This window comes from Martes martes, assembly GCF_963455335.1.
Source record: "Martes martes genome assembly, chromosome: 1".
Lineage (NCBI taxonomy): Eukaryota > Metazoa > Chordata > Mammalia > Carnivora > Mustelidae > Martes > Martes martes.
In genome coordinates this window covers 13,165,903-13,191,984 of record NC_137888.1, presented here as the reverse complement: position 1 = coordinate 13,191,984, position 26,082 = coordinate 13,165,903, and the positions used below count along the sequence as shown (strand labels likewise).

The window sequence follows — 26,082 nt, the reverse complement described above, 5'->3', positions numbered from 1 at the left end:
GGACTTACCGAGAGGACTTCTTATAGAAAGACGAAGAAAAAAAGGAAAAGTGAGGCGAATTAAAGATCACAGGTAAAGAGACCAGGAGCTGTTGGGAAGAGGTCATGGCAGACAGTACAGGGTAGGAAGCAGAAAACACTAGAAGGTGAAGACTGAGGCTCTGGAATAGAATTCCAACCACAGGGCATTCCCAAGATATGCATCCTCGTTTTTCTTTTCTCTGTGTGTGTGTGTATGTGTGTCTGTGTGTGTGTGTCTGTGTGTGTCTCCTTGTTTTTCAAAATGGCAAAGTAATACCTACTTCCTAAGACGGAAGTGATATTTAAATGAGATCATGCAAGAACGAGACTCAGTACAGGGTGAGTACGGTGAGGGCTCAGTGATGTTAGCCATGATCTGGATAAGGACTAATGGCGGACATCAACTTTTTACTTTGATGTGAAATATATGTTAGCATACACACATGTCCACAGCACTATTCACAATAGCCAGAAAGTGGAAAGAGCCCAAATGTCCATCTGTGGACAAATGGATAAACCATGGTATGTACAAAGATCCACTACAATGTGGATCAACCCCAAAACATGACGCAAACAGCAAGAATTTACACACAAAAGGTCACGTGTTATGTAATTTCACTTCCATCAAACATCCAAAATGGGTGAATCCATTGAGGCAGACTGCCAGGAGCAGGGGGAAGAAATTTAACAGGAGCGGGGCTTCCTTCTGGGGTGAACGACAACGTCTGGCAACAAGACAGAGGTTGTGTTGGCTCAATATTGTGAATGAACGAAATGCCACTGAATTGGGCACTTCGAAATGGGTCATTGTATGCCATGTGACTTTCACGACCATGACAATAAATACCGTGCCAGCTAACAGAGGGCGAGACCCATGGGACACCACAGGCTGGCCCATGCCATCAACCGCTCAGTGATTTAAATTCACTTACCCACATAATTATTTCCTAAACATTAAGACAAAGCTTCAAAGCATGACTAGATGGCTATCACAGGCGTGGAAACAACTGAGTAGAAGGCAAGCGTGTCCTCTGTCACCTCGCTCAGTCTTTCCTTATACGTATGCTCATACACCGCAACACATTTGTTTAAAAGACACACTAGCTTTTCTAAATTGAGGAATCAGGAGTGCGGCCCACCACAGCCGAGCCCCTCATCAACCTGAGCGGGGGAGGGGGACAAACTGCGGACTTGGCGATTTCACAAATGCCCCAGAAGGAGCGTGGCACCAGTGGGAGTGAGAAGCCTCCTCTGTTAGATTCCTTCCATGTAATACTGTTCCCTCCCACTCACAACAATCAGCTGGGAACAGCGGGTGAGGGACACTGACCGTCACAGTAAAGAATTCAGCTACCCTGACGACAGGCTGACAACGACATCACCAATGATGCTCTGTCATTCCAAGGAGCCCAAGAACTTGGAAGACCTACCGCTCCCCCGCCCAAGTCCCAACGCGGAGGAACGAGTACCTGGTCCAATATAGTTTTCTTCTTCTTTGAGTCGGTGACTGAAGACAGCTGCATCTCGCCCATTTTCTTCATCTTTTCATCCATATCAATCTTCTGTTCCAGTTTTTTGATTTCAGACTTGAGAAGCCGGAGCGTGTCTTCCTTGTGGTGGTGCCTTGCGACGGCCGCCGCGCAGGCGGAGTGGATGGCGGTGATCCAGTTCTCCAGCTCCGTCTGGCTGGTGGTCTGTAAGGGAGGGGAGGAGGGGAGGTGGGGGCCGAGAAGAAACAGCCGCCTCTTAGGTTACCAGCAGGGAACCAGCGCATTTCTAGAAAAGTCACGGCCCCGGGAGTCGGGGTGACAGGTTTGCCTACGTCGTGGGTCAGGCTCAGCATCCCAACCTCCTCTTGCAGAGATACTGAAATAAGGTGGTCCTGGGTCAGACACCACACCCACCCCCGACCTCCAAGAGCTGTGTGGGATAGGAGTCTCTGTGTCTGCTCAGAACTCACTTGTTGTGACGGAATGAACTTGTCTCCCCCAAATTCAGATGTTGGAATTCTAACCCCGCTGTGTGATGGTATTAGGGGGTGAGGCCTTTGGGAAGTGCTTAGGTCATGCGGGTGGAGCCTTCCTGTGGCAGATTAGCGCTCCTATAAAAAGGGGCCAGGGAGCTAACTAGTCCCCTTCTGCCAAGGGAGGACACAGCAAGAAGACACAGTCTATGAATCAGGAGGCAGGCCTGCCCAGAACTCAACCATGCTCCCACCCTGATCGGGGACTTCCAGCCTCCGGAATGTAAGAAATAAACACCTATCGCTTATAAGCCACCCATTTATTTATTTGTTTACTTGTCCATTTATGGGAACAGCAGTCCGAATTTAAGACACTAGCAGAGTCTAGCAGAGAGGGTTGTTCTGAAGCAAAAGTCAGTTTTCAGAGAGGGCTGGTCAGTTCCAAGGTCGAGATCGAGGCCAAGGAACATCACTAGCCAGGGGAACACACCAGCCCTGCCCCGGCGAGCTGCTGTGACCCAAATCCACGGGCCAGAGTCAAGCAGCAATGACACAGTTAGGGTTGCGGAAGGAGCAGCCAGAAGCAGCGTTATGTTCGGGGACACGTGGGAGTTTCCTAGGAAGTGGAGCCACCCAGCAGCGAGGATCGGCTCTTCCCGCTCCCTCCTCCCTTAACACGGCCATCCCCCAGCAAGAGACAAGCAAACTCAAAGCCACTCCAGGTGCTCTGAGAGGCCAAAGTCAGAGAACAGTCTGGAGGAGACAGCTCATTTGCACTAAACCACCATTACAAATACTTCAGGAACTCAGTCAACGAGTATTTCTAAGTGAGGACATGCTAGAAGTTTCCGGATATCCCCTGAAGCCTGGAGAGGTTTATTAAACACTTGGAAATTAGCTCACAGAAGAAAAAGGTCTATTCGGCCACTTGAGTACTAAAGTAACAGCCAACATCATTTTTACGCACAAAACACTGATTTTTTTCCCCCTCCCTCCCTGATGCATCTTCTTAGTCTCCAAACTTACTGGAGGGATGGCTGGTGAACAAAATTCCAGTAACGGCCCCCCACCTGCCTGGTACTCTGCACCCCAGCAGCCAAAGACCACCCCAGGTGTCCACGTTATTTCTGAATCCCCTCGGTCTGGTGTCCCACAGAGGGAACTGCAACATGGTGTCAGCCAACAGGGCCACCACGCGCCAGGCAAACCTCAACAACCCGGCAGTTGTGACTTTTAGAGAGAAGTATATGCCTGCGCCTGACGAAGACGTCAGGGAGCTGGACGTTCTCAGAGGAGCGGCAGAGCAAAGCAAATGGAATCATCTTGGGGAAACTGAGGGGGAGAAGAGGAGGTAGTGACAGTGGAAATTCGAGGTAAATACTTGTAGGGACCCGCGGGTCTGTACAGGACACTCACCTTTAATGCTTAATGTTGCTTCAAACTGTTAACGTGTATCTCCTCTTAGAAAGTCACTATCTTACATTTTATCTTTATATATTACTTTCAAGTAACTCCGGAAAAATACAGTTTTAGGCCCTTCCATACGTGATAAATGCACCAGGCTTGTTCCTGCCTGGTACAGAGTACAGGGTTTGACCCTTGGAGTCTCTTGGTGCCTCAGCATTAGTGGGTATGTTACCAAGTAGAGTTATTTTTCATCTATCTAACTAACTAACTATCTCTCTGTCTAGGGAGGGAGCTAAGGAAGGAGGGAGGGAGAAACTAGCTCAGATGGAAAAATAACCTAGTAAGGATTCTTTTCTAAAAGAAAAGCTTTGAGTGGGCGCCTGTGTGGCTCAGTCGGTTGAGCTTCTACCTTTGGCTTAGGACATGATTCTAGAACCTTGGGATGGAGCCCTGTGTCAGAATCCCTAGTCAGCAGGGAGGCTGCTTCTCCCTCTCCCTTTGCCCCTCCCATGCTCGCTCTCTCTCTCAAATAAATAAAATCTTTTAAAAAGTGGGGGAGGGCGCCTGGGTGGCTCAGTTAGTTAAGCATCTGCCTTCGGCTCAGGTCATGATCTGAGGGTCCTGGGATGGAGCCCTGCATCAGGCTCTCCACTCAGCATGAAGCTGCTTCTCCCTCTCACTCTGCCTCTATGCACATGCTCTCTCTCTCAAATGAGTAAAATCTTAAAAAAAAAAATTCTTCCAGGAAGAAAAAACCAAGTGCTGGCGAAGATATGGCACAACCGAGATTCCCAGGCACTGCTGGCTGCTGCTGGATGGAAATATACCACTGGTGTAAGTGCTCTGGAAAGGTGTTGGATGCTACCTAAGAGAAGCTAAGTACGTGCATGCCTTGTGACCCCAAAAATGCAATCCCGGGTATACACTGAACGAAAATGCATCCACACACTCACCTGAACACATACACCAAAATGTTTACAGCAGCATCATCTGCAGTGGGCCAAACTGGAAACCACCCAAACACCCGCCCATGGCAGAATGGATACATAACGTGTAGTATCATCACACAATGAAGTACGCCACAGCACGGAGAACTTAAGACCACAACATGAATACACATCACGCACGTAACCCTGAGGACAAGCTGCCAGACATACAAGAATAGAGACTAAGATTCTCCTGGTCTAAAGCACAAACACAGACAAAACCGGATGTACTGTTAGAAGTCAAAAGAGGAGGGCTTTGGCAGGAGTTGGGGAGGGAAGAAGCTGGAAGGAACCACGAGGGGGGCGCGGTGTCTGGGGTGCTGGCCATGTTCAGCTCCCTGGTCTGGGTGCTGGTTACACACGCGTACGCCATGGGGGTATGAGCTTTTGAAATGCCATCAAAATGTGTACTTTCCTGTGTAGAAATTATACTTTAATAGCAAGTTTACAAAAAAAAAACCTTCTAAGATTCAGTACCCTAAATTTACACAGAATTTTTCTGTGACTATCTTAAAAATAATAGATTTTAGGTTTCATTTTTCCTTAAAGGTTGTCCCTAGAAGATTGCAAGGGAAGCTCCAAGCAGCCCGATCCTCTCAATGGGGCCCCGGTCATCGAATAAGCAGCTGCTTCCTTGAGCTGAAGCGTGCGTTTTCCTTCGTGAGTGCAGCTCAGGGGACGCAGGGAGTGCTCAGACTTTAGGGGAGCTGGTGTTTTCACCTATTTCAAAGGGACACCAGTGGGAGCATCTCGGACAGAATCTATGGGGAGGCAGCACACGCCACGGAGGAGAGGCTCCGATCGTCTGCTGTCGAAACACCTGGCACATCAATGACTCATGCTGTGAGAGGGGCATCTGTCCCCCCCAGTGGCTCCTCACCCACCTCCCGCCTCCGTAAGAAACCCCCATTCCCAGGTCCCTCCCACCTTACCCCATGGAGCAAGAAAAGGAAACCTACATGCCTGATAGCAGATCTGAAGAATTAATGGTTAAGATCTCCAACCGCCTGATACAGGCTCTGCTAATTTAAGTTAGAGATTTAAAATTTTTAAAATAAAAAAAATTCCCCTAGAAGGGGCCCAGGTGCATTTTACAGATGGGGAAACCAAAGCCCAGAAAAAGTTAGGTAAAACACAGGAATTTATTACAAACCTTGTTTTTGACCAATCCCGTGCTGAAAATCATTTTGTTATACATGCCTCGCTGCTCCTGAACCCCTAGTTCTCATCGATTCCTCCAAACCCGGCCCCCTATGGTGTCAATCGTGTTGCAACTGGAACATGTTGAGCTCTCCCTAGGCACACAGGAGGATGGAACCTTCCTGCTCCCTTTCAAGGTCAGTGTGGCCAAGCCATGGCTTTGGCCAATGAATCTGAGGAGAAGGGACATGCGTCATCACTAAACAAGCCCAATTCACCCCCATTCTGGTCCCTCCGCTTACAGTTGTGGAAACCATGGGTCAGGATGAACCTTCTGTCAGCCTGGGTCCCGGAGGGTCCAGGACAAATACGGCCTCAGACCAGTGTCTGTCAGACCCGTGGCGGAATGAAAAGGAGATATGAGGGCTGCACCTTCCAACAGAATAATCTAACCATCCTGACTGATACAAGTGAAAATCCCATTTCAATGCTTCTAGAAGAGTCTATGTAACACACTTTCAACCACAAGGAGAGCCATAATCTGGTAGGTTCTATACAACAACAGCCTTTTCCTCTCTTTAATGAAAGCAGGACCCCTTCTTCCCTCCGCCTTTGAGGGTCTCTGCCAAACTCCGCCAAGGGCAACATATCCCCCATTCTGATGCCAGAGAGTTTATGTCTGCATCCCCGTTAGGAAGTGGAAGCACCTGGCTGGCTCCATCGATGGAGCATGCGCGATTCTCCATCTCGGGGTTCTAAGTTTGAGCCCCAGGCTGGGTGCAGAGATTACTTAAAAAAAAAAAGAAGAAGTGGAAAGAAAGACTGATACTAGCCGAGAAGCTAAGGAGCCTTTGAAAGATGTATATTTAAATTTGGCAGAGCAGCTATTCTGAAATTTATTTAAAGAAAGAAAGATGGTGGTTGCCAGGGGTTTGGGGAGGAGGGGAGCGGGAGCTCGTGCTGCGAGTTTCAGGTCCGCAAGATGAGAGGAGTCTGCAGATGGACGGCGGTGACGGATACACCCCAACGTGAACGCACTTAACGCCACCAAATGTCGGCGCACTTACAGACAGTTAAGATGCTATGTCATGTGTACTTGACCGCAATTAAGACTTTGAGAAATACACAAGGGCGCCTGGGTGGCTCAGCTGATTAAGCATCTGCCTTCAGCTCAGGTCATGATCCCGGAGTCCTGGGATTGAGTCCCAAATCAGGCTCCCCCTGCTCTGTGGGGAGCCTGCTTCTCCCTCTCCCTCTGCCTGCCACTGTCCCTGCTTGTGCCCTCGCTCGCTCTCTCTCTCTCTCTCTCTGTGCCAAATAAATAAATAAAATATTCAAAAAACAAATACACAAAAGCACCAAGCCCCACAGCCTAGAGAAAGAGAGAGAGAAAAGTCTGCCTACGGCTTTATGGAAAATGTATCCATCAGGCATTTTAACCATTAAGTATGCCTCAAGCCTCCAAGCTTCTCCGGAACCTGTCGGTGGCTGAAGGCAGTTCTATTAGAGAAAACTTCCGCTCCTGCTGTCCCGTCTCAACAACACAGCAGTCTCTGCCTTTCTCTATCATTCAGCTGAGTCTATTTCTAAGAAGCAGAGTTCCCTAAATGAGCTTTGTGAAAGGGCCGGTCCATTCCCAGGGGCACACCCAGAGCTATGTGTCCAGGAGAGGGTGGGCTAGGTCCACCCTGACTGATGTCAACATCGAGTTAAGCAGAAAAACTCTGTAACAGTTCCTGGCAGTTTGCAGGCTTGACAATTCAGAGCTGGTCACAGCAGACCACTGACTTGATAGACTGTTCCCCAGGACTTAAAATCTGACACGCTAGAAAAAGCTTTTCAAAGCCGCTACCTTTGCATTGCCTTCTTGAAGCGGGCAAGTTTGATTAGGGACATTAGGTCCACTAAAGGGGGGGCACCTGGGTGGCTCAGTGGGTTAAAGCCTCTGCCTTCAGCTCGGGTCGTGACCCCAGGGTCCTGGGATCGAGCCCCGCGTCGGGCTCTCTGCGCAGCGGGGAACCTGCTTCCCTTCCTCTCTCTGTGCCTGCCTCTCTGCCTCCCTGTGATCTCTGTCTGCCGAATAAATAAATAAAACCTTTAAAAAAAAAAAAAAAAAGGTCCACTAAAGGGCCCTCTGTCAGAATCCAGTGGTCAAAGGCAGGAAGGAGAGACACGCCCCCCCTCTTGACCCCTACCCCTGCCGCCACGGTTGTGATTTCCTCCTACCCATCTGCCTCCATTAAACAAACAGCAGCAGACAGGTAGCAAAACTGAACTTCGTGATTCTTCCTTTGCCCTCTGGAGATGCTATAAATACTGTACAAAGTTCAGTGAAGGGAATAAGCAAAGTTCTTGCCAACAGAGGAATATAATCAGCAAAAAATGCATTTTGCATAAAAGCCCCTTTGAGTGCGGAGTTAAGATGAAGCTCAGGGCTTCATTATGTATTTAAATAGCTCTAGCTTCAATTACCCAACTGAATGGAGGATACTCAGTGATTTCAGATAATCAATGGTTTACGTGAGTGGCAGGAAAAGGGAAATTCATTTTAAACGAGAGAAATACTAGGGAATATATGCCAGATCTAGGAAACTAAAATTTCAGATAATTTGAGTTTATAGAGGCATGAGAATAATTGTCAAGTAGGTTGAACTTCTTTTTTTCCATTTAAAAAGAACCAAGAAAAGGGGAATAAAGTTAGGTGTTTTTAAGAGGTTAGCAGGGAATGAAGTTCCTGTGTGAATTCTTGAAAGTCTTTATTTTTTTCTATTTTTTAATCTTATTAATACAAGACTTAAATAAGCTGTCATTTTTTAAATTTCCTTAAGTAATAAAAAGGGGCTCAAATCCAAGACCCCAGGATCAAGAGTAACATGTTCTACGGACTGAGCCAGCCAGGTGTGCCCATAAGCTATCATCTTTAACATTTGCAAAGAGAACTTAATATGAGGCTCTCCCCGTCCACTGCACAAAGTCATAAAACTGGGTACCACCCCCCACCTCGTACTTCCTCCTCTCCCTACCCCCTCACCCACCTAAAGTAAACTTCTTTGGAGAAGAGAGGGTCCAGACTCTAGGAAGACCGGCACCAAAGGAGGAACTGTTCACTGCAAATGGGAATCAACGGAAAGCTGCCCAGTAGATGGCAACGGCAGGAGTCATCTCTGGCAAAGCCGAGGAGCCCCACAGAAAAGACCAACAAATACTGTCAAACGGACACCCCCTACAAAAAGATCTTACCATCTGTTCATGCTGTAAAAGCCCCCCATAGATGGCACAAACCATATCCGAGCAGTTTTTTAGTACGACCAAATAATCAAGGACCACCAGACATTTGATGAACGCCTCTAGCGTGAAAGCCAGGGACCAAAGCGCACAGAAGCCAATGCATCGCGAAGGAAGAGAAATAATGCATGGAGCCCCGAAGATTCCCTGAAAACCCAGTAACATCCCCAGAGACAGAGACACAGAAGAATCTAAAGCTATAAACAAACAAATGCACAGGTTACAATGAAAAAGGAACAATGAGGAAGGAACAGGGAGAGAAGGATAGAAAGAGAAAAGAAAGGAGGAGAAAGGGTAGGAGGGATGGAAGGAAGGAAAGAGAAAAGTGGAAATGGAGGGTGGATGGGACAGGGAGAAAAGGGAAGGAAGAAGAGGTAGGAGGGAAGGGGAGGACAGGAGGGAGAAAAGGGGAGGGGGGGAGAGGGAGAGAGAGAAAAGGAGCTTTTAGGAATAAAAAGAAAATTAAGATCTCTGCAGAAGGCAAACCCCTTTGAGAAATCACAGCCCTGGTGATAGAAAATTATTCTAAAACTTCAAAAGAGAAAATAAAGCACACACAAGATAATCCAAAATGTGACTGGTATGAGACTACAAGTGAATAAAGGGGAAATAATTTTCAAACCAAATTCCAAATTACTCGAAGATAATTCAAGTAAAAGGCAGAATGAAGACATTTTCAAATATGAACCATTTTGTAGGAAGGTATCACAGGTTTGTTTGTTTCCCTGAAAAGGGAGGAGAAAAAAGGAAGATGTGCAATCCAAGAATCTAACAAGGGTAATGAGGGGAAAACCAGGGTAACTACTACGCTTGAGGCCTGGAAAACAGACAGACTAGAGCAGGAGGGTAAAGTACCAGGGAAAGGCAATCAATCTCCAGGACACAAAATAGGACTAAGTGACTAGATAATAAGTTGGAAATTTAGAAAATACTGCTATTAAGCATAAAAATAAATAAATGGAGCAGAAAAAAAGAGGCAGGCATTAACTATAGAAAAAAAGCCAAAAAGTTGTTCAAGAAAGGAAATAAAATGATGGTACCCCATTTGGCCCAGCAGCTAATATTACTTATATGGTCACAGCAGCATGGAATATCCCAACAGTATAACAGAGACTATTGATTTAATCCTAAATGTTCATATAATCATATACAAATATGAAGAAAGGAGAATTCATATATAATACAATAAATAAATAAAAAGATAAATAAAAAGAAAAACGCAACCAAACAAAAAAACCCAGCTAAAATAACTGAGCCTAGTTGCTTTGGGGACCGACCTGAGGCTGGGGGAAGAGGTAGAGGATGAGAAGAGAATTTTACTCTGAGTCTTTAAAGGTTAACTGAATTCTTTAAAACTATGTGCTCATATTGACTTCACACAAATTTAAAATAATGTAAAAAGGATGACAAATACTGTCAGTAACATATTATTTGGATAATATATAATAGTATAAAGATTATATACTAAAATCTAGCTCAGCCACAATTATATCCCTGCACTGTACTTTTAACATATGTAAGGAGACCTCTGAATACAATAATAGTAGGGCATGTGCCGTAAATGACTACCAGCCCTGTGTATTCATTTTGTACTTCAACATCCACACTCTCCATCAATACCCTCCTAAGAGCTAAGCAAATGGGGTCCTGTATTTTGGAAAAACCCCTTCTGATGCCTGAAAAGGACAGGGTCCAGGAGGAACACCCTTCCCTTCACCCTTTCAGGGAGCTTTCTGACCCTGTATCCCATACGTAGCATCAATAAGATAGGCTAAGGAGCTCCTGGATGAGTCTATGCCTAGTGGGTTGTTCCCAACAGCCTATCTGGTATTTCTTTTTTTTTTTTTTTAAAGATTTTATTCATTCATTTGACAGACAGATCACAAGTAGGCAGAGAGGCAGGAAGAGAGAGAGAGAGAGAGAGGAGGAAGCAGGCTCCCTGCTGAGCAGAGATCCCGACTCGGGGCTCGATCCCAGGACCCTGGGATCATGACCTGAGCTGAAGGCGGAGGCTTTAACCCACTGAGCCACCCAGGCGCCCCAGCCTATCTGGTATTTCTTTCACTAGATTGCATGAGATGAGCCACAAGAATAGTATTGACGAAGCTGATCTGAGGTGAGTCAAATTCTTTATATAAAATAAAATCTGCCTGGGGCTCCACACATCTTAGGAGTTTACCCATCTTCACAACTTACCCATGTCAAAACCAACGGTATTTCTAAAGTGGCTAGCTAGAGGCAGGGAGATGATCTATGGCAATGGGAAAACAGGACTTAGCTACAGACTAAGGCAACATTTAAACCAACAGAGAAAACAACGACAAAACATCCAGTTTGTCTGATCTGCAGAGGAGCATGAAGTTAAGAGGGAAGATCGAATTAGGATCCAAGAAGATTTCAACAAGTTCGTTAGAAGCGCAGAAACCACAAACATAAGATTTCAAAGAAGTATATTTAACTTCTGGATTTAGAGTTCTTGAAACATCTATTATAAGAAGATGGAAGAGAACTTAAAAGAGTTAATGTTGTGGGTATGATAAACCACAAGCTCAGTATGAATCAACAGTTTGGTGTGGTTCCTACTAAATTAAGGAATTGACACTAGCATGGTGAAGAAAATGGGAAGAAGCAGGAACCAAACTGTGGGCAGACTGTGTAGGACTGACCTCACAGGGGACAGGGTGTTGGGTTCCAGAACTATTTACAAGGAAGAACACTTTGGTGAATCGTAGGGAGAATGGCTCAGAAGCCTTCGACAGGGAAGCCTAAATAGAAGACACGGCACGAGACAGAGGAGAGCTGTTTTCAAGCACGTAAAAGGTGAGGAGACAGAAGAAGAGGAAGAATTGCTTTAGACCTGGAAAACATATGGAAACAAAGGAGAACGACAAAAGTCACCATAAAGAGTGTATTACCTCAACACAACGAAGAACTTGATAAATCTTGGAGCTAATGAGCAAAAGCAGATGGTTGAAGAGCTCCAAGCTTCCCAGGGATGGAGGCGGTCATGCAGCGGGCAGGCTGACCAGCTAGCAGGGGCTCTGCAGAGACAGTGCCTACCTTGAAAGCGAGTCTAGACTTTAATCTACTCAAGTTCAAGATGCTTAATAGCCTTTGGAGTCTCTTCTACCAAGTCCACTTGATGCCTCCTTGTGTAAGATGATTTCCAGATTTTTCCCTAATCTGGCTGCCCTGGTTCAGGGCATGTGTGCCAATGACCTTCATCAAGTCTACACAGAACCACATGTGGTACTTCAAAATAACTGTCTGGAGCCTAAGAGCCTACTAACACTCAAAGCCTTAGCCTCGTCACCGGAAAGCCACACTCACCTTCTGTAAAGATACTTACTTAAGAGGAGTAGAGGCAACTAGACACTTTTCCTTATAATTAAAATGAGAACCGTAACATGTAATGAGCATTTGCTATCTATAAGACATCTGACTTGGATTATTACATCTAATGCCCAATTTGTCATAATGGTGTAAATACTGTTCCTTTTTCACTAATCTCTTTTTAACATCCATGCTATACCCTCCTACAGGTGACTTTCTAAATGATAAGAAAACTTTATGGAAAGGTAGTGACCCCCGACAGAGATTTTCTACACTTCTGGAGATACGTCACTGCATATGATTTTATTTCCAATCAGGCATCATTCTTACCGTAAAAGCCCCTGAGCTTTTTGGAACTGTACGTAACACCCACCAGTAATGGACAGAGGAAGGCCCAATACGAAATTGTACTTTGTAGGTGGGAGGCACTGGTTCCGGCTTCTAGTCGGAGGGGAGATCTCTAGAAGAGTTGAAATGCAGGAGCCATTGCCTCCCTTTGCAGACAGTACAGCAACTCTTCTACCTAAGCTGCTCTAATATTCAGGCCCATTCCCAAGCCCATCCTGCACACAAAACCCCTTTTCTGCTTTCGCTGGTAACATGAATCTCCTTACCATGGGCGGATCTGAAAAACAGCACCAAATCAGCAGCAGGCAGGCTCTGTCAACTGTGCGCACTGAATTGAGCCCCAGGGCTGGAATAACTACAAATTATTTCCATAATCGTGGTTGATCTCCCTTGCGTTACCCCCACCCCTCACACACACAGGTTTCTTTCAAACCTAGCCCCTCTGGAGTCATGTGGATTACAATAAGTAGAAGGTAGAAAATGCCCTCATGGATCCTGAACAGCAGCAATTTCTTCTGAAAAGGTTCATTTTGTGCTCTATCCCACGTAAGTGGCATAAAAATTTCACCATAACAAGAGGACACAGAGGTTTTCATGAATAAGGTCCTATGTTGCCACAAAAGAATTTTATTCAATGTGACCTATTGGATATTTAGATTGTACCAGCAATTTTATGGCCAGGAAGGCATTCCTTTCAAAAGGAATTCACATCAGCAGTGTGTGAGTAAAAGGAGAGTATCCTGAAACCAATCAGATTAGCCAAGAATGGCCGAAATACTGAAATATTCCCAATGAGTGGCTTAATTCTGAGAGTGAGAAACAGGGCCTTTTGACTCTGGTCAGTGACTCCTGCCCAGGTTCTTCTTAAACAGTAACAGAAATGGGATAAATAGTATATTTAGACACTAAAAGACTTTAGAGAAAGAGAGGCTTGGTTTGAATCCAGCCAACACTCAGTAACTGTCACTTGGCATCTAATTATTAGCCATTATAAAAGCTTGAGCTTCACCAAATGGGGAACACAGTCCACGTCAATTGGTTAAAATACGGATAATACAATCCAACTTACTGATTGCTGTACGAATTAAATGTGACTTGTGATTTCACTTATACATGGAACTGAAGAAATAAAACAAATGAGCTAACAAAACCAGAAACAGACTCATAAATACCAGGAACAAACTGGTGGTTCCTGGGGTCGGGGGCCGGGGGCGGGGGTGGTGTTCGGGCATGAAACAGGTGAAGGGGATTAAGAGGTATAAACTTCCAGTTATAAAATAAATAAGTCATGGAGATGAAAAGTACAGCATAGGGAATACAGTCAATAATACTGTAATAGGGGCACCTGGGTGGCTCAGTGGGTTAAGCCGCTGCCTTCGGCTCAGGTCATGGTCTCAGGGTCCTGGGATCGAGCCCCGCGTCGGGCTCCTTGCTCAGAGGGGAGCCTGCTTCTCTCTCTGCCTCTGCCTGCCTTTCTGCCTGCTTGTGCTCTCTCTCTCTCTCTCTCTCTGTCAAATAAATAAAATCTTAAAAAAAAAAAATAATAATAATACTGTAATAATGTACAGTGACGAATGGTAATTACATTTACGTATAGAATCACCAAATCACCTTGTTGTGCACCTTAACTAATAGAAAATGGCATATCAACTATATTTAAGTTAAGAAAAATATTTTCTAAAGAATTATATGTGACTCACAATGTAAAACACTTTCCAGATGGTGGCATACAATAAGGACTCAGTAAAAGACAGCTGCTGCTATCATATGTTATTATTGATTGTTATTATTAGCAAAGTTAGGCACTCCCTCATATATAAGATATCCAAATAATTAATAAGAAGCTATGCCAGATACAAAAAGCAGATTTTTTAAAAATAGGATACACAAAGCACTATCCATTAAGGAAAATTTGAGCAATAAGATACATTAAATTTAAAAAGTCAGTAAAACAAAGGATACCTTTAACAGAGTAAAGGGCTAGCCAGAGTGGAAAAAGATATCTGCAATGCATATAATCAACAAGAATCTGAAACACAAAATATGTAAAGAACTGCTATGAATCACTGAGAGACAACCCAACAGAAAAATAGGCAGGAATAAGCACTTGAAACAAGCACTTAACAAAAATGATACTGAATTGGTCGTTAAACCCTCAAAAATGTACTCAGCTTCACACAAATAGCTTACAAATGAAAAATAAAAAAGATCTGGGGTGCCTGGGTGGCTCGGTGGGTTAAAGCCTCTGTCTTCGGCTCAGGTCATGATTCTGGGGTCCTGGGATCGAGCCCCACATCGGGCTCTCTGCTCCGCGGAGAGCCTGCTTTCTCCTCTCTGCCTGCTTGTGATCTCTGTTTGTTAAATAAATAAAATCTTTAAAAAAAAAAGAAAAAGAAAAAGAAAAAAGATCTGACAATAGCAAGTGTTAGACAAGGATAAGGAACATCTGGAATTCTCCCAGGCCACTGATGGGAGCATAAATTATTTCAATCATTTTGGAAACTGTTTGGCAGTATTTACTAAACCTGAATGTGTACATTTAGCTCATGACATAGCAATACCAGTTCTAGGTATACACCATTAGAAATGTGGACAAACATATCCTGAACACAGATAAAAGAGTACAACATTGCTCATTATCTTCCCCCAAATAGGGATTAGCCCAAATGCACCTGTGGAAAGGTTGCTACACAGCCCAGTTAGCCTGAACCTGCTGTAATGTATACCTGTTATCCTGGCATAATTGTTAATGAAGCTGGTATCTCTCTCAAAACCATCTAGTCTCTAAAATGTCCTGATGAGTTTAATCAATGGAAATGGGAGAGTAAGGACCTTAAAAAAAACTGCTCCTCTGTAAATTCAGTAACACTGGCAAAAACGGTCAAAATCAATTTTTTCAGAGCTCTGGCAATTAATTAGGTCTCTCTGTAACAACGTTAGGGACTTCTACTGGAAAAAGTGATAGCTGAATCTCAATAAGAATAGCAAGTTTTGAGGATATTCTGGCTTGCCATATTCCCATCTTCAACTCCCTACCTCCACAATCAGGTGAAAAACAGCAGTCTAGCAATCACTGAAGGTGGGGGCGGGAGGGGGGGGATGAGCTCCCACAAAACACCATTCTGAGAACTGCCATTATTTGACCTGACAGTTCACAGGAAACCCCCATTCACAGGGCTTGTTTCTATTTTACCTCAGAACTCACATGTGCAGATAGCCTTTATCCCAAGGGGAATTTGTGAAAAATAATCAGTAACAACTGTTTAATATCGTCACTGCCTGAGCCCGTGATGACAGTTGAGACAAAAGAGGTAGCTGACCAAAAAACTTTTTAAAAAGCTGGGGAATAAGATATGAATTCGTAAGATATCCATAGTTCAGGGAATCCAGAAAGTCAAATACATGTATAGGACTGCGGACACATCCACAAAACCCTGAGAAGGCCCTATGCTCACACCTCTAGCTGACCTGGAGGCTCTGTGCAAGCAGACACGAAAGCTAAGGCAGAGTTGTTAATTAGCTCCCTGAGTGCTGAAGACATGGAGATCCTTGGGGAAGACTGGAAGTCTGTTTCCAGGAATCTAAGGAAATCTCTCCAATCATAAGCTGATTACTAAAATAACTGAGAACAGAGGCTTCAGTGGCCACACATGACAAAGAATAAATATTTTATAGATTTCAGGAAAGTCACTTAACAAACAAGAAACAGTGACAACAATCAATATCAGCAAACCCTGGGGGTGAGGGTGGGAAGATCTGGTTTCAAGACTCACCACATTAAATTCTCCAAAATATAGTTTTCAACCAAGTAAGTATGAAACATGCAAAGAAACAACAAAGCATGGCCCATACACAAGAAAAGAAGCAGTCAATAGGAACCGTCCCTAAGCAAGTCCAGATGGTAGCTTGCTAGACAAAGACATTAAATTAACTATCTGGAATATATCCAAAGAACTAAAGGAAATCATGTCTAAAGAAGTAAAGTATCAGAATGATATCTCACCAAATAGAGAATATCAATAGAGAAATTTAAAGAAATTTTTTTCAGAGAACCAAATATAAATTCTGGAGTTGAAATGTAGAATAATTGAAGTGAAAAATTTATCAGAGGGGCTGGACAACAGGTTTGATCTGGCAAAAAAAGAAATCAGTGAACTTGAAGTAGGTCAACTGAAATTATCCAGCCCATGAAACAGAACAAAAATAGAATGAAGAAAGATGAACATAGTCTCAGAGACTTGCACCATCAAGTGCAAGTAATATAAACATAATGAAAGTCCCAGAAGGAGAGAGAAACGGACAGGAGGAGTCTTCGAAGAAATGATAGCCGTAAACTTTCCAAATGCGATTTGGACACACACATCCATACATCCAAGAAGCTCGATGAATGCCAGGCAGAATAAAGAGAAAGAAATTAACACTTAGAGACATACCATAAACTGTTTAAATACAAAGATAAAAAGTAGCAACTGAGAAGCAACTCATCTAATTCATGTGTTTTTCATTTTAAGTAGGCTCCACTCCCAACTTGGGGCTTGAACTCATGACCCTGAGAGTAAGAATCACATGCTCTATGGACTAAGCCAGCCAGGTGGTCCCAAGAAGCAACTCATCTATACAACGGATCCTCCTAAGAGTCAAAGTTGATTTCTCATCAGAATCCGTGGCCCGATGGCAGTACAATAATATTTTCAAAACACTCCAATTAGACTGTCAATCAAGAATTCTATACCCAGCAAAACTATTCTTCAAAAATAAAGGAGAGATGACATTCCCAGATAAACAAAAGCATCCTCGCTTGGATGATAAAATACATATTCACTCTACCCAACTAGTAGTCTGCATGTGTGTATGTGAGTGGGGGAGTAGCTTATAGGGTGTTAGAAACTTGATTCCTGACCTAGGTGGTAGTTACATATTTACTCTGTGATACTTCATTGAGCAATACATTTATGTTTTGCACACTCTTCTTTATGTTTTATGCCACTGATTTAAAGCAAGAAAAAACATGCTCTCTGCCTGTTCACACACACACAAAAAAAGACCACTTTCTTACTCTAATGGCCCAAATGGAAATAACTTAAGGGCCAAATCCAAAAACTCAATGAAATAACCTATTACTCTTTTCCATGCCTTTGATCCAGATCTGTCTTCTGCACGGAATATTCTCACTATCCATTTCAACCAATTCATCCTTATTCGCCCTTTAACATTAATGGTCAGGCTTTCCTACCCTACGAAGATCTATCCATGTGTCTTTCCCACACATCACATGTGAAAATTTTAGGAGTAGGAACTATGTCAAAATCTTCTTGTTCTCAGTAGCACTGTGCGAAGCATACTGGAAGCAGATAGTAAAAGTTGGAGGAATTCCTACATCATGGAAACACAAGAAGGAAGTCCTCCTAACTAACACAACAAAAAGTTCTGGTAGAGTGCATCATAACCAACCAAACCCAAATAATTCCCTACAAAATTAAATGCTAACCCTGAAGGAATTAGCAGGTTAGTACTTTTTTTTTTTAACACAATTGACATGCAAACTTCAAGAACACTGGGTACAAATTTCTGATAAGATGAGGAAGAGAAATTATCTGGGTATTGGGTATAGCTAGTCATTTCTGGGATGTCATTATTTTACTTTATGAGTAATATTAGAAGAGAACATTATGGTACAAAATTTTGACAGCTCAAATAATTTCTAAATTAAGGAATTCCTCATCTCCTTCTAAGGCTCTACACGAATGGCATTGAGATTACACTGACAAATCCTTCAACAGGCAAGTGACGAACAGGGCACGTTTCTCAAAGTCCACTCACATCCTTTCCTGGGCTTCCCTTGGAACACTCTGGGTGAGTTCTCTCATTTCAATGTAAATGTGTATTTTGTCATTGATCATTCTTGTTTCTATAGCGAAAAAATGGTAAAACCCAGCACTGAAAGGAAAACAGGGTGGGGCACATAGGCAGGAGAGGAAGATGTCTGGTTCAGAGGTTTGAAACGTCCCAAAAGGAAGTGTCCGACAAACCTGAAAGAGGAAAGCGTCACCCAGGGAATTGCTGAGGCAGAAGACGAAGTCCTTTTTGGGGTGCTCGGGCACGGCCTGCACGATGCTGTTCTCCACCCAGACAGCGTGCTTGGGGATGCTGTTGTGGTCTATTCCAGACCTGCCATCGCTCTCGTAGAAAAAGAGTGTGCACCCTGAGAAAACAAAACAGGGGTCCGTATGAGTGGTCGATGCCTGTACAATGAGAATTCAGTGGCGGAAACTACTGCTCGTGTCCTGTCAAAAGGGGAGGGCTGGAAAGTAAAGCACGTGGAAACCTAGAGAGTATGCAGAATGGGGCCTTGCTTGTACTAAAATCTTAGATGGACTAAGAGAAAGGAAATGATTTTTTCTTATTTGAGAGAGAGAGAGAGTGTGTGTGTGTGCATGAGTGGGGGGAGGGGCAGAGGGAGAAACAGGTTCCTGCTGTGCAGGGAGCCTGACGCAGGACTCGATTCCAGGACCCTGGAACCATGACCTCAGCCAAAGGCAGACACTTAACCGACTGAGCCACCCAGGCACCTCAGAAGACAAAGCTTCTGGGGCACCTGGGTGGCTCAGTGGGTTAAAGCCTCTGCCTTCGGCTCAGGTCATGATCTCAGGGTCCTGGGATGGAGTCCCGCATCGGGCTCTCTGCTCAGCAGGGAGCCTGCTTCCTCCTCTCTCTCTCTGCCTGCCTCTCTGCCTACTTGTGATCTCTGTCAAATAAATAAATAAAATCTTTAAAAAAAAAAAAAGACAAAACTTCTTAAATCACAGTTTCTCAACCCACACGAAATTCTCCACGCATGTCCTCAACTGCTTTAAGACCCTCACTTTCTGTTTTAGACTGCTCTGTTACAGACATATGGGGTCTGTAACACAGGGGGTTCTTATGGCTCCTTTGGCCAGTGGGGGCGGCTAGAACCCCAGCTCCACAGGTCAGAACCGCAAGTTCCACGGTGTGAGGCCCGCCAGTCAGTAGGGAACCAGTGGAGTCCCTTCCCGATAGCTCCATGATGTATAACCAGGAGACACAATTAATTGGGTTTCTTGGCTCTGCCCTTGGAGAAAACCATTTATAATATTAGCTTTAGGTGTTTTAAAGATAAGGCAAGAAATGATAGCTTTTCGAGCTCAAGTATGTTCTATAAAATGTTCTTCTAGAAATAAACCATGTCCCTGTTCCTCCTGAAAGAAGGTATGTCATGGCACAGGTATGAGGGGCTGGGGGATCTGGAAGCCTGGTCCACGCTTACTTGAACCACAAAACCAGTGAGGCAGTCACAGTAAAAACCTCTCCGAGATTTGTGGCAAGGTGGGTTTAGGAGACACCCTCCGTCGTCACCTAAACGTGAGGCTCACCTCAATAGTAATTACTAGCTGAACGTTTACCGTCAACTCATCAAAACCAGTTTCAGGGGAAGCCTGGGCCCCACTTTATGACTCTTTCTTAACTCTCTCAGTTTTCGACATCTTAACCACCAGCAAGGGCCACGCTTCATGTGAACAGCGAAGCCCTTGAAAGGGCAGCTACCATACGAGTTTTCATAAAGCAAATTTGCTTCTATGTGATTAGCAACGTACAATGACGGGGATCAATGGAAAAGTCCCTCGAGTTCAAAGGCAGTGTCTCCCAGCCTGCCGTATTTCAAATCTGTAGGTTAACAGCTGCTGAAGGCAAATCCCCAAACTCAGCTGAATGCCGTGTCCACTCGCATCACAATTTTTCCCTTGGCAGAATGTCCCCAAAGCCTTCCTTACCAGTCCTGTCGTATGGTGCTTCTGAGCTTTAGGATTTCTTCATCACTGTCCTGATCTCAAGAATTTGGGAGTTTTGATTCTTCTTTCTACCCATAAGTTATATTTACTTTGTTCTTAAAGGTGAAGTCCCATGTTTTCCATAGCAGTCATTGTTAAAAAGTAAGATGTGAACTACTGAGTATTTTTAGCAGGGTGTTTTGTTATCCATCTATCTTATCTATCTATTTAGTGTTGGGCTAAAAAGTTGCAAACATATATTTTTTTTTGGCCCTTTTTTTTTTTTTAAGATTTTTATCTATTTATTTGACAGAGAGAGATAGAGCACAAGTAAGCAGAGCTGCAGGCAGAGGGAGGGAGAGAAACAGGCTCCCTGCTGAGCAGGGAGCCCAATGCGGGGCTCGATCCCAGAACCCTGGAATGATGACCTGAGCCGAAGGCAGCTGCTCAACCAACTGAGCCACCCAGGCGCCCCGCAAACATATAATTTAATGACATACCTATTAAGGAGTCTGTCCCAACCTTATTTTTCCCATAGTCCCTGTTATTCTGAAGATCTCAGGTCTTTTCAGAAACACATACAATGCACTGCAGATTCGTCTATACCTATTTTCACTTCTTAAGCTAGCACAGATTCAGAGATAATAGAGGAAAGAAAATGGGAAGGGGATGCTATTTTCCTCCAAATCGGAGGTTCTTGAGGTGGGAAAAACCCTCAGTTTTGCCATTGAGGTCAAGGACATATGGTGGCGTCTGGAGACATTTTTGGTTGTCACTGGGTGTGGGGGGGAATGGGGCAGGTGCCACTGGCATCCTGTAGGTGGAGGACAGAGATGCTGCTAAACATCCTGCCGAGCCCCAGAGAGTGTCTCTACAACAAAGAATTATCCGGAAAATGTCAATAGTGCCCCTGTTGAGAAACCCTGCTCTCATCTTGAGGACTAACATGACACTAATGATTAGCAGACTCTGAACAGACAAGGAGCAACACAGCTGTACTGTAGGCCGAGGACAGAGAAAGAAGCCGGCGGATCATGAAGAGGAGAAGTCCACAGACCCTGGTGTGTGCAAACGTGGAACATTTTACGGTCTTCTCAAATTGCTGTTTTTATAATTTTGCAACGTTGGTTTACAAACATCCATGACAGTAGGTGGTTAAACTCGGTTAAAATCGTTAAAATGTACTCTCATTTCCTGCCTGTTTCGGTGTGACAATGAACACGAAGCAGCAAATCCCGGAAGCACGTGCTCCCTGAAAGCCTTCCGTCTGCCTTCACCCGCCCCTGGACGTCCTCTGTATGCTCAGCACTTGCTGAAAGAGACACTCCAGAGATTAATTCTAAATGAAATCATTTTTTTAAAAAAATTAATTACTCTGCCTAAAGTGGAAGGCTCTTTAGAGAAATCTACCCCCACAACTCCCAGGTGCTCTCTGCTTTTTTATTTCTCGATCTCCCAGAGTTGCCAAGAAAAACACAGCAGCATGCTCTCTGCCTTTGAGTGGCAAGGACCAGGCCCGAGCATGTCGATCTATAATGGGAACCCGTCAGGATTAAGAAACGGAGGGCTCAGTGGCTCTGTGTCCTGGGCCTGGAGCCCGACAGACTGTGTCATTCAAAGATAGGTCACCAAGAACGTGAAGGCTCCCTCCTCTAACAGGCTCTGGAGCCGTTGCTCTGAGATGGCACACCCGGGCTTTGAGTATCCTTTATTCTCTAGGAACGGCAGAACCAAACAATGCCCTCTCCCACGTCCCAAGTGAAAAATTGCCTAATTATTGTTAGTCTATGACACTAACATTGGTGTCTCAACTGTAGCAATCACCTGGGAAGCTTCCTTAACACACAGATTCAGGGCCTGTCATGGGCTGAATTATCTCGCCCCAAATTCCTGTTGAAGTCCTAACCCAGTAACTCAGAATGTGACTGTACTTGGAGTTAGGATCTCTACAAATACTTTTATAAACTGAGGTCAGAGGAGTGGGCCCTAATCCAATCTGACTGCTAACCTAAGAAGAGGGAATTTGGACACAGACGGGCAGAAGGGGAAGGCCAGGGGAAGATACTGGAAGAAGACAGCCATCTAGAAGCCAAGGAGACAGGTGTCTCACCAGCCCTACTTCCACCTTGATCTCTTCCAGCTTCCAGAACTGTGAGAAGATAAATTGCTTTGGTTAAACCACTCAGTCTGTGGTACTTGGTTATCACAGCCCTGATACGGGGTAGAGAGATACGCCTTCTTTTTTCTGTGGGAACGTGGGTCTGGTGGTGAGCTACCTCGACCACAGAGACCGAATCTGGGAACAGCAGAGCAAGGAGACAGAAGGAAGCTGGGACCTGGATGACTCATAGGAAGGAATCACCACAGCTTCAGCCTGTGGTGGACGGGAGGGAAATCAGTTCTATCTCACTTCAGGTACCATCAGTGCGGGTCTCCGGGACATGCAGTGAAAACGTCCGGTCTAATTAACAAGCTCCCTTCCTGTCTCACTGAATTACTGAAGCAACAGTTGGCACCAGCAGTAATGGGACCGACCTACACCTCGCCTGTCCTTCAGGGGTTGGCCTGCGCATCACTGTGCAGACTCTAGAACGTTCTATGCCTCTAGGATTGGATGTTCTCCCTCTAACCTCAGTTAAGGAGATGGAGTATGGAATGGTCTAGAGGGTACACCACACCTGGGAAGCCCAGACGTCCCCCTGTGCTCGTCCTTCATGCTTGTGAACCTATCGAACCTGTCCTGCCATACCTTAACCTGGTATCAAATTTGGTTTGTGACAGAAGGTCTAAGGGGGCTGGCTCCAAGTACTCTCTCAGACTATGGAGCGCACAAATGGGGGCTTTTCTCCTACGGAGACCTATGCAGACATGCACAATAGTATGTGCATAAACTTCAGAAGTAGGACAACGAATAGCAACATATAAAAGCATTACACTTACCAATGAAAAGGCAGCCATGCCTCCACATGTGTACGTATCTATACACACACACATTCTCTCTCTCTCTCTCTCTTATATTCAAAGTGACCGTAAAACAGTTACTTTTTCACAAACCTAGGATGACTCAGACATTCTAGTAAGCACTGGGCTGAGCCTCATGAAATTAGTGATATTCTAGCATTTTTAGCCTGAAGAAATGGTCATTTCACAGGATTCATATGAATGTTTGCCTCCAAAATAGTTATTTTAGGAGGTACTTCCCTAACTTGAATGATTTTTCTTTTCTTTTGGAACACGTCCCTCAAAACTGTCCTCAGAAGCAGCTGTCTATACAAGGAAACTCGATGTGGGATGCTCCTCTAGCTTAACTGTGAAAAAGGAAAGAAAACAAAACAGCGCTGGTGGGGGAGGGAAAGTGAGGAGTTACCGATAATCAGGGCACAGAAAGTTTCAGTTAAGAGAGATAATCACGGGGCACCTGGGTGGCTCAGAGGGTTAAGCCTTTGCCTTCAGCTCAGGTCTTGGTGTCAGGGTCCTGGAATCGAGTCCCACGTCGGGCTCTCTGTTCGGCAGGGAGCCTGTATTCTCCCTCTCTCTCTGCCTGTCTCTCTGCCTACTTGTGATCTCTCTCTGTGTCAAATAAATAAATAAAATCTTAAAAAATTAAAAAAAAAAGAGAGAGAGAGAGAGATGATCACATTCTGGAGATCTGCCCTACAGTCCAGGACAGGGTCACGCATACCTAAATTTTTAAGAGGGGAGATTTCATGCTAAATATTCTCATACTTACACAACTGGTTAAAAGTGGTATGAAATGCACACCCCATGTCCTCACGCGCAAGGTGCCTCCTGCACGGGGGGGGGGGGGGGGGGGGGGGGGCGGCGGGGCGCTCCCTGTCCTACCTTTCAAGGACACCCAGTAGTGCTTCCACTTCCGCCGCGTGGCCGACTCCACCTTCTTGTTCTTCTTGTGCACCAGGAAGTTCTTGACGGCCAGCGCCCCGGCCTTGCGCACGGTGCCCTGCGCGGCCGTGAGCAGGATGTCCGACTGGCCCGGCGAGCTCAGGGTGCCGCTGCTCTGCTCGTCGCTGTGCGCCGAGCCCGCCTCCTCCAGGCTCTCGCTGTTGGTGGTGCTCATCTCCAGCTCCCGGCGGAAATTCTCGTACACCCCCTGGCGGGCCGCATCCCCGGTGGAGCTGCTGCCGCTGTCGCTGCCCACGAAGGCGCGGCCGGTGGGAGGCGAGTAGCTGGAGTTGGTGGCATTGGATCGCCTGGACAGGAGGTCCGTGTCGGTGGTGGCCCCTTCGATCCCACTGTCCGCGAACTCACTGCCCTCGCCGGCGTTAACATCCTTGGGAGCAGAAAGGGACAAGAGGAAGACATGCATCACGCCAAGAAGAAAGCCGGGGACTGGGCAGCCAGCAGAGCTGCAGGGGACCCACAGGGCACCACTGCTCCCAAGCCTGGCCCGGACCAACTCCTCCCCAAACCCCGGATCCGCACAAACCCAACCTCCTGGCAGAGAGGCTGGGGAGGGGAGGCGGGGGACCATTAAGCCGCCTTGGCATGAATGCGAACCATCCTGAACATACAAGAAATACGTATTAAAAACCAAGGAACGCTTCCAAGAGCTTATCATTTATCTGACTTAGATAATCAACTAACTGGCAGATCAGCTATAGATGCTCCCACGGCCATGCTGAGAGAGCTCAGCTCCCTGGCCCTCATCAGCCTGCCCCAAACTCCAGGAAATTCTGCAGGCTGATTAGCTGTGGCAGAGGTAGGGGGTAACAATGGGTAACAAGGTCTTTGCAGCTGATACGATTCCATAAATAAATAAATAAATAACTCGGTTAGGAGTCTGTTTTACAATGTGGCGACTCAAAAGATAATCAGCGCACAGCCTCACCCACTCACCCAGCAAGGATCCAGGTCCCACGAACAGGCAAGAGTCCTCATGCTGTAATCAGCGTCACTTCTCGAAAACAAGCAGCCTCTCACTCTGCATTGAGCTAAATAAGTCTGTGGGGCCCGCAGCTCCAAGGCAGGCTCTCCAATTACCTTGCCCTTTCAAAGCCAGGATGCTAGGAGCCCCAACCAGGCTACTCACCGCCCCTGGGCCAAGTGACAGCTTCCGGCAACTGCCAGCACGCCGGGGTATCAATTCCCAGTTTAAAAACATCTGGAAGTTCCAAAGCACTGTCCCCGCTCTCAAGCCTAACATTTCGGGGACAGAGACAGGTCTGTTCTCAAATCAGAACCTTAATTGCTCCAAAGTGCTACAGGCACATCCATAAACAATAATTAAATAATGGCAGTAATCAAGAAGGGATAATGACAGCAATACTGGACAGGACAGCTCAACGGTCTTATGGATAAGAAATCACACTGAGTTTTCTCAATGGAAGAGAACAGGTACATAGGCATGACACAGAAGAGACGGCAAAGTTATACACGGTTTGGGGATTTCACCACTTTTTCAGCCTTCAGTCTCAGAAGCAGCCAATTATGGTTCACAAATGTAAAAACAGACTATTCTGAGTTGGCATAAAAATAAAATCTTTGGGCTCAAAGATTTGCTGAGAGGCCACGGGGCAGAATGAACCAAGCCACACAGTGACACGGTCCTGGGCGAGGCCCGGACAGCTGCTGTGCCTGTTACCTCTACCCATCTCACTTGGTCAATTCTTTTTTTTTTTTTTTTTTTAAAGATTTTATTTATTTATTTGACAGGCAGAGATCACAAGTAGGCAGAGAGGTGGGCAGAGAGAGAGAGAGAGACCCTCACTTGGTCAATTCTTAACTGAGGGCCTCAAAATTCACTTCACCGTCATCATCGAGAGACACTAAGTGAACGACTAAAAGAGGGGCAG

At 45.3% G+C, this 26,082-nt stretch overlaps 1 protein-coding gene across 1 annotated transcript in view; it reads right to left on the bottom strand.

Annotated features, from left to right (window-relative positions):
- TIAM1 (TIAM Rac1 associated GEF 1) overlaps window positions 1–26,082 on the bottom strand; it is a 383,928-nt gene that overhangs the window by 94,277 nt on the left and 263,569 nt on the right. The window contains exons 5-7 of the mRNA XM_080799863.1: window positions 24,113–24,560; window positions 18,512–18,684; window positions 1,490–1,714 (exon numbers count right to left, since the gene is read on the bottom strand). Of these exons, the coding sequence (XP_080655989.1) occupies window positions 1,490–1,714; window positions 18,512–18,684; window positions 24,113–24,560 (846 nt within the window). The remainder of the gene's footprint in view (window positions 1–1,489; window positions 1,715–18,511; window positions 18,685–24,112; window positions 24,561–26,082) is intronic.